Raw genomic sequence first — 21,369 nt, 5'->3', positions numbered from 1 at the left:
ATCTCCAGAAACAGATGGGCAAGTTTCTGGAGTACAAGGATCCCGTCACCGGCAGGTGCTTCGAGCCCGAGGTCCGCGAAGCGGTGACTAGGCTGAGGGATGGCCTGACGCGGAGGCTGGAGCCCATCCAAACAGACAGGGTCCACATGTTGGCAGCCATGTGCGACCCTCGTGTGAAGAATGGGCTTTGTGGGCCAAATAGCAGGCAGCACTGGGTGGAAATGCTGGTGGGCGAAGTGCAGGCGGCACGGGCCAAGAGGGTGGGGCAGAGTGAGGCAGAGGAGCAGGCCACCACTCCCTGCAGCAGCAGCAGCACCAGCAGCAGCCTCACCTGCATCCCTCCCAGCAGCAGCACAGGCCAGGGGTATTGGGCAGAGGCTCTGCACACCATGGTTGGGCAGAGACCCTCCCCAGCCACCGGCCAGGATGACGCTGCAACCGCCGTGCAGCTTACCTGGCAGAGCCCATGGAGGAGTGCACCATGGACCCCCTGGCCTACTGGTCATCCCGCTGCCAGATTTGGCCGGACCTGTCGCGGGTGGCCATGGATCGACTCAGCTGCCCACCCACCAGTGTTCCAAGCGAGAGGGTGTTCTCTATGGCGGGCAACATAGTGACCCCTCACCGCTCTCGCTTGGAGCCGGACTTGGTGGAGCAGCTGGTCTTTCTGAAGGGCAATCTCCCCCTGCTGGGATACCCCACCCTCAAGCCCTCGTGGGAGTGACAGGCAGGCTCCCCTCCCTTTAATTCCACCCCTCCTTAGGTTGGCAGGCAGACTACAGTTCAGGCAGGCAGGCTTTTTCTTTTTAATATTATTTATTTATTATTATTATTATTATTATTATTATTATTATTTCATTATTTAGTGGCTGCGTTTCAGTTCACAACATCAACTCTGAATCATTCGATTCATCTCTCTCAGTAAGGTCATGCCTTCTTCGTCTTACATACAGGCAGGCAGGCTATAGTCCTTCTACAATTCAGTTCACTCCGTCAAATTCAGGCTATGTCTTCTCTTCCTCACTACCACAGTAGACGACGTAGCAGGCACTGCCAGGCTGAATCTTCCCCTAAAGGAGAATACTTCCTGCCTGGTGGGCATCATGAGCCTCTACAAAATTTGTCGGCAGAGTTTGTCACCATGTGTGTGTGTGTGTGTGTGTGACTGTGTGAGGGCAAAGCACCACACTCGATTTCATTTCATTTCTGTGGCGTCTGGTACAGCTTAGTAAACTCATCCAGATAGTTTTCCACCCATTTCCAAAAGACTCCATGATTGACTACACGTCTTTGGGTGAGGTGCAAGCAGGGGGCAAGGCAATGCCTGGCACCACCACCACTAGCCAGGCTGCCTCTCTCGCTGTGGAAATGAAACGGGCTAGTCCTCGCCTCACTCACCACAATGAGTTAGTGTTGGCTTTGAGAAGCGAACTGACACTGCAACTCATGGAAGTCTCATCCAAGCCCTCTTCCTCGGTAACGCTCATGGCTTTGAGAAACAAGCTGACACTTCAATTAATTCACTTCCCCAATTGAGGGAGGTAAACTCCAGCAGTCCATGGGTCGCCCTTTGGAGTGCTCTGGGAGTGGAAGAGGTACTCCTGATCCAGAACTATGGTTTTGAGAAGCAACCTGTCACTTCAACTCATGAGCCTCTCTGCAAAAGCTGTCATTGTGTGTGTGGTTGTGTGTGTGACTGCGGCTGCCTGTCTCGCTGCGAAAATGAAACAGGAGAGTCCTCGCCTTTGAGAAGCTAACTCACACTGCAACTCATGGAAGTCATTGACTTCAGCACAGCCACTACTGTAGAGGCGGTGGTCCTCCAGGATGTGGGTGATGAGGAGCAGCAGCTGGCCAAGGCTCTCTCTGCAGTCTCATCCAACCCCCTCTTCCTCGGTAACGTTCATGGCTTTGAAGCAACCTCACACTTAAACTCATTCACTTCCCCAATTGAGGGAGGTAAACTCCAGCAGTCCACGGGTCGCCTTTTGGATAGCTCAGGGATCAAATGGACTACTCGACCAGTCTGCTGATTTTGAGAAGCAACCTTTCACTTCAACTCATTGACTTCGCCTATGTGCGGGAGGTAAACTCCAGCAATCCACCGATCAGCCACTAGCAAAGCCACTACAGTGGATGCTCTCTTCTCTCTCCTCAGTCTCATCCAACCCCTCTTCCTCTTCCACTGTAACCCCTCTTTGAGAAGCAACCTTTCACTTCAACTCATTGACTTCCCCTCTAAGAAAAAGCTAAGCTCCAGTAATGCACCGGTTGTCGGTGGGACAGCTCTCGTAGGAGAAGCTGCAGTGCATACGCAGCAGTGCCATGGCTTTGAGAAGCCAAGACCCATCCCAGCCACCGGGAACAGGAGGAAAACTCCAGCAGTCCACGGGTTGCCCTTTGGAAGGTTCTTGCTGAGGCTTGGTTTTTCCATGTCATCTGACACTTCCACTTTGCATCCAGCAGCAATGTTAATCCTCCAAGCCTGCACACAAATCTTCCACACTCAAAGTAATTGCTTCAATAACTAGTAGCTCCTTTTTGCCCGCCCGCCTGCCTGCCTGCCCGCCTGCCTGCCCATGCCCGCCTGCCTGCCTGCCCATGCCTGCCTGCCTAGGAGCCGTCCTTGTGAGGTAGCTGGATCTGCTGGGACTCACTCCCCCAGAGATCTATGGCATACTTGTGCAAGGTACCAGCTCCTTTGTGCCCACTGGCCCAAGCCTGCCCACCTGCCTGCCTGCCTGCCTGCCTGCCTGCCCATGCCCGCCTGCCCTGGAGCCGTCCTTGTGAGGTAGCTGGATCTGCTGGGACTCACTCCCCCAGAGATCTATGGCATACTTGTGCAAGGTACCAGCTCCTTTGTGCCCACCGGCCCAAGCCTGCCCACCCGCCCACCCACCCGCCTGCCTGCCTGCCTTCCCTCCCTCCCTTCTCCCCTTCCCGCCTCGCAGGGATGGTTTGAGTGTGTCTTGCTTTGACTCAGGGGAGAAGTCCTTCCTGCGCTCACTTAGACTTTTTCAAGTTCTAAATCCATTTTTCAAGTGTGGAAGAAGATTTAGGGTTTTCTCATGGCATGTTGGGATTTTCTTTGAACTGGCCCCTGTCTGCAGCTTTAAATCCCTGAGATACTGGGGTGTCCGGTTTTCAAAAATTCTCCAAAAATCAGGGGAGCCTTGCATTGGCTTGAGGTTTGGCAAGCCGGCAGCCTCTCCGGCTGTGAAAATCAAACGGGCTAGTCCTTGGTTCACTCCCTCACCACAAGTGTTATCTTTGAGACGCTACCTCACACTGCAACTCATGGCAGTCGTTGACTTCACTACAGCCACTACTTAGGCTTTGCCCATTGGTTCAGCAGCGAATAAGCAGTCCTCTGTTGGGTCTTTAATTGTTCTTCCACCTCTCAGAAGAAGACACTTGGCAGCACGTTCACTTTGCTGCTCCTGTCTGAAATCATGGCTTTGAGAAGCAACCTGTCACTTCAACTCATTGACTTACCCTATGTGCGAGAGGTACTCCAGCAGTCCACCGATCTCCCGTAGCACAGCCACTTAGTGCGTACGGACTGTTTAAGTTTTCTGAGAAGTGAGCTCTCACTTCAATTCATCTTGAAGTTCAGACACTGTAGCACAGCCACTTTGTGTTGGATGCTCTGGTCCTCCAGGATGTGGGTGAGGATTAGTCGCAGCAGCTGGTCGAGCTTCTCTCCCCAGTCTCGTTCCACCCCTCTTCCACTGTAAACCTGTCTTTGAGAAGCAACCTCTCATTTCGACTCCAAGTGAACTCCAAAGCTAACTGTTCCTCATGTTGTCCTTTCCCTGAAGTGTAATTAGTAGCAGCAGCTGGTCGAGCTTCTCTCCCCAGTGTTGTCCCACCCCTCTTCTGCTGTAACCCCTCTTTGAGAAGCAACCTGTCACTTCGACTCAATGACTTCCCCTGTTTGAAGGAGCTAGCTACATACAGAGCAATTAAAGTTATCTGAGAAGTGAGCTCACACTGCAACTCATGGCAGTCATTGACTTCACCACAGCCACTACTTAGGCTTTGCCCAGTAGTTCAGCAGCAAACAAGCAGTCCTCTGTTTGGTCTTTAATTGTTCTTCCACCTCTCAGAAGAAGACACTTGGCAGCACGTTCACTTTGCTGCGCATACGGTGCTCCTGTCTAAAATCATGGCTTTGAGAAGCAACCTCTCACTTCAACTCATTGACTTCCCCTATGTGCAGGAGGTAAACTCCAGTAGTCGCCCGGTCACCCGTAGCACAGCCACTTAGTGCGTAAGGACAGTTTAAGTTTTCTGAGATGTGAGCTCTCACTTCAACACCTCTTGTAGTGCACTGAGTTGAGCACAGCCACTACGGTGGATGCTGTCTTCTCTCTCCTCAGTCTCATCCCACCCCTCTTCTGCTGTAACCCCTCTTTGAGAAGCAACTGGTCACTTCAAGTCAATGACTTCCCTTGTTTGAAGGAGCTAGCTGCATAAAGAACAGTTGAAGTTATCTGAGAAGTGAGCTCTCACTTCAACTCATGGCAGTCGTTGACTTCACCACAGCCCCTAGTTAGGCTTTGCCCAGTGGTTCAGGAGCAACCAAGCAGTCCTCTGGTTGCTCTTTCATTGTTCTTCCAAAAGAAGGTGAAGTGCATACGGACAGTTTATGTTTTCTGAGAAGTGAGCTCTCACTTCAACTCCAAGTTCAGACACTTCAGCACAGCCACTACGGTGGATGCGCAGCTGGCCGAGCCTCTCTCCCCGGTCTCGTCCTACCCCTCTTCCACTGTAACCCCTCTTTGAGAAGCAACCTGTCACTTCAATTCATTGACTTCACCTGTTGAGGGAGCTAAGCTCCAGCAGTCGACTGGTCGACCTTTCAAGTTTAGGGTGAAGTGCATAGGAACAGTTTAAGTTTTCTGAGTAGTGAGCTCCCTCCCAGGAGGAGCACAGTCCAGGGGTATGGGCACAGGCTCCGTCTGCACGCCATATTTGGGTTGGGCTGGACTGACTCCCCCGCAGATACTTGTGCAAGGTACCAGCTTTTCTGGGCCCGCCAACCCATGCCTGCCTGCCTGCCTGCCTGCCTGCTTTCTCCCACGCAGGGTGCTACTGTGGTGGGGCATCTGCCAGGACTGACTCCTCGCCTGCTCTGCCTGCCTCTCTGCCCACCTGGTGCCTGGGAGATGGGCTTTGCGGTTCGTGCCCAGCACCCTCCAGCACGCTTGCTCCCAGTCGTCCTCCTCTGTGCCCCTCAATGCGTAACTGCTGGCTTAGAAAGAAACAACCAGCCATCTTTGCCTCACTTCCTCCTTGCACCCACTTACGGGTTGGTTTGCTATGCGTTAGTGCTCAAGCCATCCTTGCCGCATTACAATGCATGCTGCCTGCCTGCCTGCCTGCCTTCCCTCCCTTCTTCCCTTCCCGCCTCGCAGGGATGTTGTGTGTGTCTTGCTTTGACTCAGGGGAGAAGTCCTTCCTGCGCTCACTTAGACTTTATCAAGTTCAAAAATCCATTTTTCATGTGTGGAAGAAGATTTAGGGTTATCTCATGGCATGTTGGGATTTCCTTTCAACTGGCCCCATTGAGCTGTCTGCATTGCAACTTTAAAATCCCTGACATACTGGAGTGTCCGATTTTCAAAACTTCCCCTAACATCAAGGGATGATGGGATTAGCTTGAAACTTGGTGTCCATGTGGACACATGGGTAAGCTGTCATGGGACCAAAGGATAGGTTTCTGACGTGCAAATTGACGTAGTTGTAGAATGGGACTTGATTTGGGGTGAGTTAAAAAGTTGAAGCTGCGCCAAAAATCAGGGGTTGACGGGATTGCCTTGAGTCTCGGCGTCCATGTGGACACATGGATTAGCTTTCATGGTGCCGAGTTTGAGGTTTCTATTCTAACATGCAAATTGACGGAGCTATGGAAAGGGGTGTGAATGGGGTGCCCGATTTTCAAAAATTCCCCCAAAATCAGGGGATGATGGGATTGCCTTGAAACTTGGTGTGCGTGTGTATACGTCCATGAGGTGTCATGGTGCCAAACTTGAGGTTTCTAACTTTAACAGAAAAAAGTTATATACTTTTTTAGCTTTCAATGCAAGCTTATGGGGGGGAAAACGGAGCTCCGATCTGGATCTGGAGCTCCGCAGCGGAGCGGAGCGAACATAGGCGGAGCGGAGGCGGAGCGAAGCGGCTCGATCTGCAAAATGCAGATCTGGAAGAGAAGCGGAGCGGGGGGGTCCGTGCACACCCCTAGTCATTTGTGCCTATTTTCAGCAGTTTTCGTGCTGCGGTTAGCTTGCTATATTTTTTTAAACAAATAGGGTAAAAAAAGCAGGAGGGAGTACCTTTTTTTGAAGCGCTGAGAGGCAGATGCAACTCCCAATCATGATCACCTGATGAAGCATCCTCCAATCCCAAAGTTGGAGGGGGGATAAGCAAAACGGGATACTTAGTAACTTGGGATACTGGGAAACTTTTCTTTTTTAGTCTCTGAACGGACTTTTCCCAGTGTGTTTTGAAACAGTAGCCCCACCAAACAAACAAACACAACCTTAAATCATATACTAAGCAAATAAATAACAGATAGGAAACACAGCACTGCTACCCACCTTGGTAAACAAATGAATAGATGTGGTGCAAGGGGATGAGGTCCCCTAGGGCATGTGGATGTGCCCAGTGCACTCCTGTCCTTGGAGGGTCATCAGAACCCTCCAAAGGTTAACCAGTGGAAGCTACATGCCTCTCATGAGTTGAAGTGTAAGGTAGCTTCTGAAAGACTGGTACCTAGAAAGGGCCAGTCAAATTGTCACAGTTCCCCCTCCCCCTGGGCAGGTACACTTTCCTCTTACTGGGAAAAGACAGACATAGCTTTTTTTTTAAAAAAAAAAAATCTTCTTGTTGTTGTGATTCACCAACACTGCTGTTTTTAATTCCACCCCTCCTGTGTTTGTTTGTTTATTTATTTATTACATGTATTATACACCCCATAGCCCAAGCTCTTCTGGCTTTCCCTATTCAGTGAAGTCAGTCAGGCTTTCATTGTGGTTCAACTCATTGTTGTGGTTGTTACTATTATTATTATTATTATTATTATTATTATTATTAATAATAATAATAATAATAGTACTGCTATTATTAACGTTATTAATGGCTGTGATCACAGTGCAGTCAATCAACTCTGAAGTAAGGATCACAAAGCTTTACTCTTATCCTCCTAGTCCCCCAGTTATGGGATGCCAAAGAAAAGGCATCTCTCTGTGCTGTTCCCGCCTCACAGGGACGATTTGCATTACTGGCTTTGAAACAATCCTTGGCTCACTTCGTTGTGCCCCCAGAAATATCTGCTGCATGCCTGCCTTCCCACCTCCCCAAGGGTGCTGTTGTGGTCGGGTATCTGCTGGGAGTTACTTCCCAATAGATCTATGGCATAGTCATAAATCTCTGCCTGCCTCTCTGCCCTCCAAGCAAGGAATGGTTGGATTTCCTTAGAACGTATGGGCGTAAATGTGGATACATGGATAAGTTCTCATGGTGCCAATTTTGAGGTTTCTAACGTTAACAGAAAAAAAGTTATAGGCATGTGAATTTCAATGCAAGTCTATTGGGTGGAAAACACGGAGCTCTTAATCGGATCTGGAGCTCTGCAGTGAAACGGAGCGGACCATAGGTGGATCGCTGCGGAGAGGAGCGGACCCAATCTGGAAGTTGCAGATCTGGATGAGAAGCAGATTGGAGGTTCCGTGCACAGCCCTACTCAGAATGTTGCGAGGGTGTTGGTGGAGGAGGGCACATCATAATCTTTTGGATGCAACTATAGCCTTCAGGGTACATATGGAGTTCCACACCAGCCGACGCTCCCACATGACTTTCCAGGTCAGCCAAAGTTCCATGCATCACAAGGGATATGCATCTGTGTGAAGCTTTCAACGGACATTTACCAACTCGTGGGGTAGTCCCAGCTCAGTCAGAGCTAGAGCACTAACCCAGTTAAAATATTGTTGTGGTTCTGCATCAAACTAGCTGCTGAATCATTATCACCACACGAGTTCTTACCTTTCTCCTCTTCAATTGCATCCATTAAGTATCTGCTCTCCTCCTGTATTCGTTCTTCTAAACTTTTTTTGCCCAAACCAAAGTTTCTGAGCGTTGATAAGGCAAATCGTCTTTGTTGTTTCCAGTGAAGTCCGTTGGAGGAGACCAATCCTAGATGGGAAGAGTTGACATTACATTGGAAAGATGGCTAATATGACACATGTCTGTAAGGAATTTTGTGAAGATTACAGTTTGTTAGTGGATTTTATCTGGTTGCCCTTCGTTCTGCTCTTACTATTCTGATTTTGCTGCTACTTTTGCTTCTTTGTTGCTGCTTTTTGTGTGTTTTGCTGCTTGGGATCAGTTTTTAATGCTTAATTAATTTATGCTAAATTAATTTCATACATTTTGGAAACTGGGAATAGGTAAAAGGTCATATAATTCATATCTTTTAAAAACTCTTTCTAAAACTATAAAGCTGCAATCCTATATACATTTACCCGGAAGTAAATGCCATTGAAATCAATACTTCTGAGTAGACAGACATGTATAGAACTTCTGTGGCCTGGTTCAGATGACACTCTGGGCTTTGTGCTTAGCTTAACCATGTTCAGCTGTGGTTAATGCTAACCACATGCGGAATGCTTGCAGACAACGCTTTTATCCCTTTTGCGGTTAAGTAGTGTGGTTAACTGGGCAGGTGATTAGGTAAAACATTTGTCAGATGACACCGTTAACCATGGTTAAGCATTCCACTAACCTTTTTGTGGTTAAGCAGCATGGTTTAGTTTGTTGTCTGAACAGGGCCACTGTAAAGCTGCTTAGCGCTGCTACTTGCAATTAGCTGGCAATGTGATTAAAATTGAGATTCCCCACGAATTGTTTCTACACAAATCAGGCATCATGGGACAGTGTGGGTGTGCAGCTCCCAAGGCACCAGAAACACAGAAGGACCCATCCCTACCCCAGGTACTGCCATCCTACTCATCTTCCTCTTTGCCCACCCAGTGCTGCCCACAAAAAGTAGTGCCATGGCCAAGTTTGTAGTCGCTGTGACACCTCACACACAACCAAAGACGGACAATCTTTATGTCATGTCTGTGCCCTCATTGGCTGAGCACCCCCTGTGGCGCTACACCCCACAAGTCAATTCCAAATGTATGTCTGCAGTTTGTAAGTCTGTGGTTTGTAGAATGTTGGCCTGAGTGGGCGGAGTTAGAATGTCTTGGGAGGGGGGAGGAGTGATATATAAGGGAATGACTGAGGGGATTGAGAGTTCTTGTTCTTTTCAGGGAACCTTTTCAGGGAGACTTGTTAAGTACCCTTAGAGTCTGTAGTGCTCTCTGTGTTTATGGTACTTAAGTTCTGGGAAATTTGAGAGTCAGTGTAGTGCGGTGTCTTTAGAGTGTGGTGTGCACGTAGTGGAAGTATATTAATCAATTCTGAGAATAAAGAAAGTTCAAGAGTGATTGTGTGAGAAAAAGGAAAGCGTGTATGTGGATGAGTGACAGGATTGTATGAAAGGTTTCAAAAAGGTTTTTAAATGTTGTTAGTTGAAACAAAGCTTGTGAACTTTTAAAAATAAATTTTGATTGTTTTGTTTTTAAACTACCACAAAAGTCCCACGTGTCTGTTTGGCATTTATCATCTTAAGTTTACACATTTAGCACCCACTCTGACAATCATTCACCTAAGCAGATATAACTCACAGCGCATTATATTATATATATTAAAATCCATTCTCCATTTTAAACCCCTTTCTCCACGTAGTTTGGGGGAAGGTGGTTTTTATCCCTTGCCTCAGGCGTATCAAGTGGTGGTGCTTAGCTTGAGCAGGGAGTAGCCTCGCCCGGGTCTGGTGTTCAGAGCCTGTGTCGCCCCATAATAAGTGGTGGCAGACATGAGGTCTGGTGTTCAGAGCCTGTGTCGTGGCACCCCCCTCTGCTGCAAAGGGAGCATCTGTATGGTTCAGATTACTGCTATTAAAAAAGTGTGTTAAAAATTACTTTTTGTATTGTACATAGGCCCTGCAGGCTTGGCCAGATGGGTACTGATGGGCTGTCCAGAGAAGGAGGAGAAAGATACACTGCCATTGCCAAGTACAAAAAATATGGGTGGCTGGGTGCATGAGGGACTGCATTAGCAGCTGTGGTAGTGGAAGGAGGGTGCCGTGACCTTATGCATGCAAAGCACGTGTTCCACCATGCTTCTCCCATTAAGGAACAAAGGATGGACCTCAGTTTTCCCCACTGATGCTAGGGATAGCAGAGAGATTCGTTTGGCTCACATTTTAATACAAACAACTTACCTCATTTTACACTGTTGAACCAATATGCAAAGCAAAAGTCAGTTATCCAAAATTTGCACTTCTTTGAATTTTGCAGTGGAGTTCTCCAATGTATTAGGAGAAATGTGCAAACATTTTTTTAAAAAAATTCAAATAATGGGACTAACAACGTAAAACTGAAAAAACCCCTCAAATTTTGGAATACATTTGGGACTGGATTAATGAGAAACTGAAATGGATGGACGTGCTCATCCCTAATGATGGAGCTGCTTCCATCAGTGGAACCAGGAGAGGGACAATTCCCTTTCTGCTTTCCTGCTATAATAATCTGCTATTTGGCATTGGGGAACCTTCCTGAGCACTGTTTGGAGACGCATGGTGGTTGGAGGGGGCGTGGATGAAGAGGAAGGGAAAGCGTCCCATTGCAGTAGGGGAGTTCCACTTACACAATATTGGCAAGTCTATAAAAAATGGCAAGTGTGAAAGCAAGTGTGAAATTTTTGGATTTCCAGGACTATTAAATGTTTAGACAAAGGATAATAATTGCTATTGTGCAATCTTTCACCATCTCTATAGTCCAAGAATTATAAGCTGAACTACAACTCAGATCATACCCAACTGGCAGCCCATACCAGCTGGGGATGGTGGGAGTTCTAGTTGAACACATTTGGAGTGCACCAGGTTGGGAAAGGTACTCCAAAGATTCGCACAATTCATGTTACCTGGAAAAAGAAATCCAAGGAATTGGACCTTATTTAAAGAAACTCACCAAATGACCCAAATATCTCATGCATGAGAGGAAATTCTGGACGATCTACAAAATTTTCCCCTTGATGGACAAGGGCTTCCTTCACTAGATGCAGCCCATTCACAACCACAAATCGCTTCTTTCCAAACTGTATGCTGAAGATATTGCCATATTTTTCTCTAAGCTGGATGGAAGATAAGGAAGAATGTAAAAAACTGGATACATTTCAGATTAATATCTATTTGGTGCTCATAGAATGCCTGTATGCAGGAAGGGTAACTTTCATTACCATCAAATAATATATGGTCTCAAGAAAACCTATATGAACAAAGCCTATGAATTCTACATTCGCAATTTCAAAGGGAGCTTTCAAAACAGATGAAAGGAATTACTTATTTACATTGAGAAGAATTTACTCATGGAATTCCCTGCTACAGGTTTAGATGGCTTTTAGAGAAGAGCAGACAAATTTGTGGAATATGCATATCAAATGAGTAAAAATGGATTCTGTATGTTCAGAAGTAGTATACCTCTGGAGACAAACGGCAGCAAGGACATGAAGAGCACACAGGAAGAGATTAAGCACTACCTAGGGTGTCCATATGAAAAGGAGGACAGGGCTCCTGTATCTTTAACAGCTGCATAGAAAAGGGAATTTCAGCAGGTGTCATTTGTATACATGGAGAACCTGGTGAAATTCCCTCTTCATCACAGCAGTTAAAGCTGCAGGAGCTATAGTAGAGTGACCAGACTTAAAAGAGGGCAGGGCACCTGAAGCTTTAACTGTTGTGATGAAGAGGAAATTTCACCAGGTTCCCCATATATACAAATGAAACCTGAAGAAATTCCCTTTTCAATTCAACTGTTAAAGATACAGGAGCCCTGTCCTCCTTTTCATATGGTCACCCTACATTAACTTATCACGGAAGTCCCTGATCCTGGTCTCCATTGTTCTTGGATGCTCTGGGGTATGAAAGAGATCCACTGGCATAGGCTGCAAGAAATCTGTTTGCTATTGCTTGCACTTGGCACTTTTGAAGATCTGCTTGCCAGTTATATTATATACGTACTTGATGGTGCTATATAAATAAATAATAATAATAACAACTGATAAAAGGTTACCAACTGATGATATGTTTTTACAGATGAAAACCACTTATTTTGTAATGAGATAAAAGGCTACATTATTATGGAAATGAATTATTTGTTTTGACTGATTCTATTGGCTTGGATCCAGAATTATCCTTCTGCCAGTGAAAGGAACATACCATTGGCAGTACAAGATTTCTGTGTCCACCCCTCACACCTGAATTCCCTTCTGGATCAACTCTTACATTCACAATTATTTTTACTAGAATGTTTATTGCATTGGTGTATTCTGAAGTTGTGGATCTGACCCTCTTTGAGCATATTCCTGGGGAAAAGAGGCATATAAATTAAAGTAACAAGAACAACCCATGTCATGTAAATATGATGGTGTTTGTCAATATATCATACGAGAAACCTTTGTATGTGTAGAGTTTTGGATTATGCAGTTCAAGCTATTTCAAAGTGAATGGATCTACACCTTGGAGACCCAAAGTAGCCACACTTCTAGCCTGTGAGGAACTCTGTGGAGGGAAGGAGCTCCCTTTGTAAAGATGGGATTTCATAGAATCAGGGACTTGAAGGGGTCCTTGTGGGCCATCTAGATCAACCCCCAGCTTGGTGCAGGAATTACAGCTTTAGAGTAGGGGTGTGCACGGACCCCCCGCTCCGCTTCACTTGCAGATCCGCCATTTTCCGGAGCGGGTCGCTCCGCTCCGCCCCCGCTCCGCCCACTTCCGCTCCGCTCCGCTCGGAGCTCCGGATCCGGATCCGGAGCTCCGTTTTTGCCCCCCATAGGGTTGCATTGAAAGCTAAAAAAGTAAACAACTTTTTTTCCGTTGAAGTTAGAAACCTCACGTTTGGCACCATGACACCTCATGGGCGTATACACACACACGCCAAGTTTCAAGGCAATCCCATCATCCCCTGATTTTTGGCGAATTTTTGAAAATCGGGCACCCCATTCACACCCCTTGGGATAGCTCCGTCAATTTGCATGTTAGAAACCTCAAACTCGGCACCAGGGCAGCTTATCCATGTGTCCACATGCACGCCAAGTTGCAAGCAAATCCCATCATCCCCTGATTTTTGGCGCGGCTCTACCCTCTAACGCACCACCCATAACCCTAATTCACACCCCTTTAGATAGCTCCGTCAATTTGCACGTTAGAAACCTCAAACTCAGCACCATGATAGCTTATCCATGTGTCCACATGCACGCCAAGTTTCAAGGCAATCCCATCATCCCCTGATTTTTGGGGAATTTTTGAAAATCGGGCACCCCATTCACACCCCTTGGGATAGCTCCGTCAATTTGCATGTTAGAAACCTCAAACTCGGCACCATGAGAGCTTATCCATGTGTCCACATGCATGCCAAGTTGCAAGCAAATCCCATCATCCCCTGATTTTTGGCGCGGCTTAAACTTTTTAACTCACCCCAAATCAAGTCCCATTCTACAACTACGTCAATTTGCACGTTAGAAACCTATCCTTTGGTCCCATGACAGCTTACCCATGTGTCCCCATGGACACCAAGTTTCAAGGCAATCCCATCATCCCCTGATGTTAGGGGAACTTTTGAAATTTGAACACTCCAGTATGTCAGGGATTTAAAGTTGCAATTGCAGACAGCTCAATGGGGCCAGTTCCAAGGCAATCCCAACATGCCACGAGATTCTTGAGGGTTATAGTGAACAAACCCTTTTGTTCACTATACCAGTGAACTAGCAGAATAGCAGCGGTTCTTAACTATGAAAGTCAGCAAAGACCAAATTAACTTCAAGACAGAGTCTATTTTGTTTGGTACAAAAATAAAGTATTTTACTGATAGAAAATAACACAGTTTATGGCAATACAAATTTACACCAACATACTCACACACTTGGTCATACACGTTACAGCAGGGCTCACATCAGCAGAGAGGGAATATTTTAATCTGGTTACAAAGCTCCAAAACTCTCTTTATATACACTTCCCTGAACAAATGATGAAACCACTAATTGGCAATGGCAAGACAATTAGACTTTTGCATCATCCCAATAATTCAATAAAGTCCACCTGCAAACTTGACCTTTAAGCTGATTGACTGATGCTGAGTCTTCAGTTTCTTCCAGGTTTTGCAGGCTTGTACAAAGATATGGAAATCACAAAAAACCAGTCCTAATTCAGGACTCCAACACCCCTTCTTTTTGGGTTTTCCACTATTTCACCACGTTACAACATTTGTACAGTTAATCACATTTTTAGCCCTGCCTGAAACCTAACGTTTCACAAATCTCCCAATGTTTGATGGCTCCTAACGGTTTTGTAAAGACGTCTGCCAAATTATTCTGGGACTCACAGTAGGCTAACTTCAATGTTCCACTAGCTATGTGTTCTTTGACATTATGAAACTTGATAGCTATGTGTTTAGACTTTATCTTTAGGATTTCTGAATTCGCCAATGCAATTGCTGCTTGGGAATCACAGAACACAGTTACAGGCTTTGCAACATGGATTTTGAGGTCCTTTAATAATTGCAATAGCCATGTAATCTCACCACAAACATCAGACAGTGCCCCATACTCAGCCTCACATGAAGATATGGCCACTGAAGCTTGCTTCCTTGACTTCCAGGATATTGGGGCTTTTCCAAATAATAGAATATATCCAGACGTGGATTTTCTATCTTCCGTACAGCCTGCCCAATCTGAATCCACATAGCACAATAAATCTTCATCTGGCTCTGCAGATAAACTTAATCCGTGCTCCAAGGTGCCTTTTAGGTACCTTAAAACTCTTTTCAGGGCATTCCAGGCTGGTATTGTGGGCTTTGCAACAAACCTGCTTAAAATGGCGACAGAAGCTGACAAATCTGGCCTAGACCAGTTAACTAAGTACAACAACATTCCAACCACAGACCGATACAAATCTGGGTTGCTAAAACATTCACCTTGTAAAGTACTTTGTATGTTCAGTTCCATGGGGCTTTTCACCGGTTTGCAGTCTTGCATCCCACACTGTTCAAGTAACACCTCAATTTTCTGCTTTTGACTTAGCAGAAAGCTTCCGTCCTCCGTTTGTTTAACTTCTACCCCCAGGTAATTTTTCACTGGCCCTAGGGATTTCAAGTTATACTTACTAGCCAACTGCTGTGCTACTTTTTGGACCTCTGCGTCACTATAACAAGATATCAAAATGTCATCAACAAACAAAATTAAGGCTTTATAATCCTTACCACTCCCCTTCGTGTAAAGACAAGGGTCTGCAATGCTCCTAGAAAAACCCATGTCGTTTACCAGAGTGTTGTTTAAAGTTGAATTCCAGCACCTCGCACTCTGTTTCAACCCATAAATCGCCTTCTTTAACAACCAAACTTTGTTGTTGTTATCAAACCCTTCTGGTTTCCTCAAGTACAATTTTTCCTGGATTGGTGCGTTTAGATATGCTGTGGTAAAGTCGTACTGACTTATTTTCAACTTTTCTTTGGCTGCAAGGGTTAAAAACAAGCGTAAAGTCTCTGATTTTACAGTGGGTGAGAAAGTGACGTCATAATCGACGTCCCTAACCTGATTATATCCCCTAGCAACCAGCCTAGCCTTGAATTTAGTGTCCCCGTTTTCAAGCGGCTTGCGTTTGAAAACCCAGCGGCAAGTTAAAGATTTCTGTCCCGGAGGCAAAACAACTTCTTCAAAAACCTTGTTCTCTTGAAGACTCTGTAATTCGCTTTCCATGGCACACTCCCATTGTTTTCGTTCAAAAGAACTTAATTGCTTTACTTCCGCATAAGAATTAGGTTCACAGCTCACGTTACAAGCGTGTATTCCAAGCCTATGGGGAGGCACGCCTTTGTTTTGTCTTTGAGACCTGCGGGGGATCTGCACCTCCTCCTCCTCCTCTTGCTCTCTGTCTTCTGGCTCGGTCTGAGTTGCTACAGGCGTTTGCCTGCTAGAAGAATCTAAATCTAGTAAAACTGACTGATTATCATGTACCGATTCCCAATTCTGCTCAGCAAAGGAAGCATATTTTGAGACAACAATTCTTCCTCCTTTGTGCAAAAACCTCCAACTACCATTTTCATAACCAACAAACATCATTTTGACTCCCCTGGGTCCTAGCTGTCTCCTTTGAGCTAAAGGAATATTCTTAATGGCTGAAGACCACGTTCTGTTGCACAGATAGTTTGCAGCCATAAAAGCTTCACCCCAAAGCTTGGGATCTGCTTTGGCATCCTTCATTAAGCATTCCATTTTCGTTTTCAGCACGCCAATCCGCCGCTCCACATTCCCAGCTTGCCAAGACGCCATGGGATCTGTAAACTTATGAGAAATCCCATGCTTTCTGCAAAAATCAGCAAACTCTAGACTTCTAAACTCGCCCCCCCGATCCGAACAGAAGTTCTGTATTTGCCTTTGCAAAGATCTCTCCACCTTTTTAACAGTCCCGGTCTTAACCCCTTCAGAACCAGACCATTGTTGAAATGAGTCTGCCTTGCCGTTTGAGCTCACGGCTTCTCTCTTGGAATGTCTTTTCTGTTGTTCTTCTAATAATTTTCCACACACATAATTCAGGGTTAAATCACGGACGGTCACTCCCTCTAGGGTAGTCACCAACACGTCCCAAGACGTTGGTAAGCTAGACAAAATAATATAAGACTTCATTTCCTCTGAAAGAGTCAAGCCAGCCGATGCTAAACTTTGGAATATTTCTCTCAGCTCCTGCAAATGTTTGCCAATATCTCCAGATTCTTTTAGCATCGTCCTATACATTCTGCGTGTTAAATTTATTCGAGAACCTGCTGTATCTCTTACATATACTTCACGCAATTTTGTCCAGATCACATGAACAGCATCCTCTCTATTAACATAGAATAGCTGATCATTCCTCATACAGAGGATTATGTGGGTTTTAGCTTTCTCTGCATTACGAACTAGAATTATGTCCAGACTGTTACTGGGCCACTGGGTTACTGGGTTACTGGGTAGCTGGGCAGCTGGGCCCATAACCTCTTGAGGGTTATATAATTTATAAACCCTTTTGTTATTTGAATTTCCTTTTTGGGAACTGACCGGCTTAACAACCTCAGAATCCCTTTTCAAATTCAAAAATAGCCTTCTATCAGACAGCGTGTGACTTTGCAAGACAAAAAGCTTTACAAAAAAGCCTCTTCCTTTGTCTAAATCCCAACGTTCTTTAGAAAAAGCAACGCTCCAGGGCAATTAGTCAACGCACGGCTTCTCTGTCTTATCAGGTCCTACTGTTTCTCTGTTAAGAACTATTTTTTATTAGTTCTAAATAGTTAAGAACTATTTAGGGTTCTTCTGTGCCAGAAGAACCCTAAATCTTCTGGCACATTTGAAAAAGGGATTATTGAACTTGATAAAGTCTAAGTGAGCGCAGGAAGGACTTCTCCCCTGAGTCAAAGCAAGACACATACACCATCGCTGCAAGGCGGGAAGGGGAGAAGGGAGGGAAAGCAGGCAGGCAGCATGCATTGTAGTGCCGCAAGGATGGCTTGAGCACTAACGCATAGCAAACCAACCCATAAGTGGGCGCAAAGTGAGGCAAAGATGGCTGGTTATTTCTTTCTAAGCCAGCAGTTACGCCTTGAGGGGCACAGAGGAGGACGATTGGGAGCAAACCAGGCACCAGGCGGGCAGAGAGGCAGGCAGAGTAGGCGAGGAGTCAGTCCTGGCAGATGCCCCACCACAGCAGCACCCCGGGGGAGGCGGGCAGGCGGGCAGGCAGGCAGGCAGGCTGCGGGCATTTCTGGGGGCACAAGGAAGTGATGGCTGGTTTCTAAGCCAGCATTGCAGTTAGTCACGCATTGTAAACGCAAACCATCCCAGCGAGTCGGTCACCGAGGAGGACAGGCTAGCAGAGGGGCAGGCAGAGTGACATGTCATAGATCTAGTATTGGGGAGGAGTCAGTCCCGGCAGATGCCCCAACACAGTAGCACCCTGGGTGGGCATTGGAAAACGCCATCTTGTGGGTCAATACTTCCCCCACCCCATGTCCTGCAGGGTTGCCTGCCTAACCCTTGTGGGGATGGGAGATGGAGAGCTTAGAGTGGCAGTGCCAGCAGCAGCCTTCGGCTTTCCCCTGGAACCAGTCGCCTTGCCCGCCTCTTTCCCCAGCAAGATCGCCTGGTGCTGCCTATGAAGATGCATCTTCATGCTGCTGGTTCCATAATGCCCTGTCGATGAACCCCTGCTTAGGCTGAGTTTGCAGTGGCGACAGACAGCAAAGCGGGGATCCGCTCCCAACTCAAAGTGGTCCCACACGATGCTTGTCTTTCGTTTCCGTGGTGACACCACCAATTGCCTGCCTGAGCTCTCTGGTGTTGCCACAGAAACAGGGGTGTGGGATGAGACTGGGGAGAGAGCCTTGGCCTGCTGCTGCTCCTCCTCAGCCCCCACATCCTGGAGGCCCACCGCCTCCTCCTCCTCCCCCCCCTCCACTGTGCTGAGGACCTCGTCTAGGTCCATCAGCGGGCTCGTGGGCTGAAAGGAGAATGAAGGAGTTGGGGATACTCCTCCTCCTCTAATGGCACTGCTGCCACGTGCCTCTTGCAAACGGGCACTTTTCCCATTCCCACCCTCAAAAAGAGAACGCCGGGCACAAGTTGCAGAAGAGAGTGGCTCTGCCTGCTGCTTGTCCTGCTTCTGTTTTGGAGCAGTCAGCCAAGGAGTTGCCCGTTTGAGTTTCACAGGAGGAGAGGAAGCCTGCTTACTGCTGGCAGACTGAGCCTTGCTGCTTTCAGCACGCCTGCTTCCTCTTTTCATGATGACTAACAAAATATTAATACTACTAATACTATGTATAAGGTACTACTAAGAATATGTATAAGAAGAATATAATATGTTTAAATGTAGGGAAATGGGACAAGAACAATAAAATATACTACTACTAATATGTATGAGAATATACTAATATATATATATATATATATATATATATATATATATACTACTAAGAATATCTACAAGAATATAATAATATGTTTAAGAATATTACTAATAAATGTAGGGAAATGGGACAAGAAATGGGACAACCACTACTATAACAAGAACAAAATATGAATACTACTACTAATATGTATGAGAATGTATACTAATAGACTACTAAGACTATGTCAAAGAATATAATATAATATGTTTAAGAATAGGGAAATGGTGTGCGTATGCTTTCCCCAAAATGCTCAATCTGTGGCTGCCTGTTGAACTTGACAAAAGCAGCCCACTCTGTCCAAGTTACACAGAGAAGAAAAAGAGAATCCAATTTTTTTGGTATATTTGGTATATAGAAGATAGAAGGAAACACAATCAGGATTTAAGAGAGGGGAGGGGGGAAAAGAACCAACCACTACTATAAGAAGAACAAAATATGAATACTAATATAATATGTATGAGAATATATACTAATGGACTATGTGAAAGAATATAATAAAATATGTTTAAGAATATAAATGTAGGGAAATGGGACAAAAAGTGTGTGTATGCTTTCAAAAGAAAGCTTTCACAAAAGCAGAACAGTCAGGCTTTAATACAGGGAAGGGGGGGGCAACCAACCCAACCACACACTCCAAAATTCAAAAATAAAGTTTATATTAAATCAAAGTAAGGGGAAAACACAGGGCAAACTAAGCTACAAGTCAGAAAGAAGCAAACAAACACACACACGCGCCAAACTAAACCTATCCTAATCTATCTCCAAAGTCCAAAGCAGGAGCACTAACTAACTAAGTGTTCCCTCCACGAACGCCAACCCACAAAGAGACACAAAACAGAAAGTTCTCAGGGTGGGTCTGCCTTAGTCCCCCCTCCAACGCTGGGATTGGAGGAGGATGCTTTCTGAGGAGATCAATTCTCATCAGGATTGGGAGTTGAATGTGCCTGTCATCGCTTCCAAAAAAATAAAAAAATAAATAAAAAAACCCAAACCCCGATTTTTAAAAAAATATTGCACGTGAACCACAGCACGCAGAAAGTTGAGAGTGGTCTCAAAATGACCCCCATCCACGACTCTCTGTGCACAAGAATTTTCAGAACGATAGCTTAAACCCCCCCCCCAGTTATCCCCGATTCTTTCCCTCAATGCAATCCTATGGGCGAAAAGCCGAAACGCAGTTTGAGCCGCGTGGTTGACCCGATTTTTTAAAAAATATTGCACGTGAACCACAGCACGCAGAGAGGTGAGAGTGGTCTCAAAATGACCCCCATCCACGACTCTCTGTGCACAAGAATTTCCAGAACGATAGCTTCAAAAACAACGTAGTTATGCGCGATTATTTGCCGCAATGCAATCCTATGGCGAAATGTTTTCAAGATGGCGACCGGAGCGCTCCGCCTGAACTCGGAGCTCTGAAAAATGGTCGCTTCTCTTCGCCTTGCTTCTAGGGGGTCTGCGGTCCGCTCCTACTCCGCCTCTGGGTAAGGCGGAGCAGGCCAATCCGCTACTGCTTCTACGCTCCTAATCGGAGCGGAGCACATCCCTACTTTAGAGCATTCCTACCAGATGCTGTCCAGCGTTTTCCTTAAAAGCTCATGCCTAGGCAATTCGTTCCATTGCCAAACTAGTCGTACCATTAAAACCTTTCTATTAATTTCAACCAAACTCTAATCCCCTGTTCTTATCCTTACCTTTTGTACAGCAAGATGAGGTTTCTTTAAATCAATATCCAGAATATTGCCCAGAAAAGGAAGAGGCACAGGCCCTGGAGGAAAATCCCTTGGGCGCCTCCGTTTCACGTAATCAGCAATGAGTAGAAAGGCAGCGAGGAACACCAGAACCACCTGTAGAGACAAACCCCCTTGGAGGACAGCAGGTAAGTGGAACAGCATCTTCACACTCTACTAGTCTTGGCAGGTCTTAACAAACTGCTGTCTGTAGAGGGAAACGGAACTAAACCCAGCAAGAGAAACTACGCCCACGCTCTCTGCTGACGTATTTTTTTTACTGCTGCTGCAAGAAAAGTGGACAAAGTTCACATGTTCGAGGCCAATTCACCACACCCACTAATAGGCATGATATATAACACCCAACTAGGAACTCCAGCCAGAAAAGAGCTTTTCCTTTTGTTATATTTAAGAAGAAGGAGAAAGGGAGAGGAGAAGCTCATTTTTTTTTAATTCATATGGATAACCTAAAACATTTTGCTGCCTTACGTGAAAGCCAAAAGTGTTTCACCACCCAGCTACATTCTATGTATGGTAGTTGACAGAACCAGCAGTTGAATCTT

At 45.9% G+C, this 21,369-nt stretch overlaps 1 protein-coding gene across 2 annotated transcripts in view; it reads right to left on the bottom strand.

Moving 5' to 3' along the window:
- The window catches only part of LOC134406687 (cytochrome P450 2J2-like), a 36,779-nt gene extending 15,793 nt beyond the window's left edge, over positions 1–20,986 (bottom strand). The window contains exons 1-3 of one of the 2 annotated variants that reach the window (XM_063138206.1): positions 20,771–20,986; positions 11,082–11,244; positions 8,047–8,196 (exon numbers count right to left, since the gene is read on the bottom strand). In XM_063138206.1, coding sequence (XP_062994276.1) covers positions 8,047–8,196; positions 11,082–11,244; positions 20,771–20,971 — 514 coding nt within the window. In that variant the 5' untranslated portion in view covers positions 20,972–20,986. The remainder of the gene's footprint in view (positions 1–8,046; positions 8,197–11,081; positions 11,245–20,770) is intronic. The other variant, XM_063138215.1, reaches the window with a different exon arrangement.
- Between the last annotated feature and the right edge of the window lie 383 nt (positions 20,987–21,369).

This window comes from Elgaria multicarinata, chromosome 1, assembly GCF_023053635.1.
Source record: "Elgaria multicarinata webbii isolate HBS135686 ecotype San Diego chromosome 1, rElgMul1.1.pri, whole genome shotgun sequence".
NCBI classification, from domain to species: Eukaryota; Metazoa; Chordata; class Lepidosauria; order Squamata; family Anguidae; genus Elgaria; species Elgaria multicarinata.
This window is presented reverse-complemented; position numbering and strand designations above follow the sequence as displayed.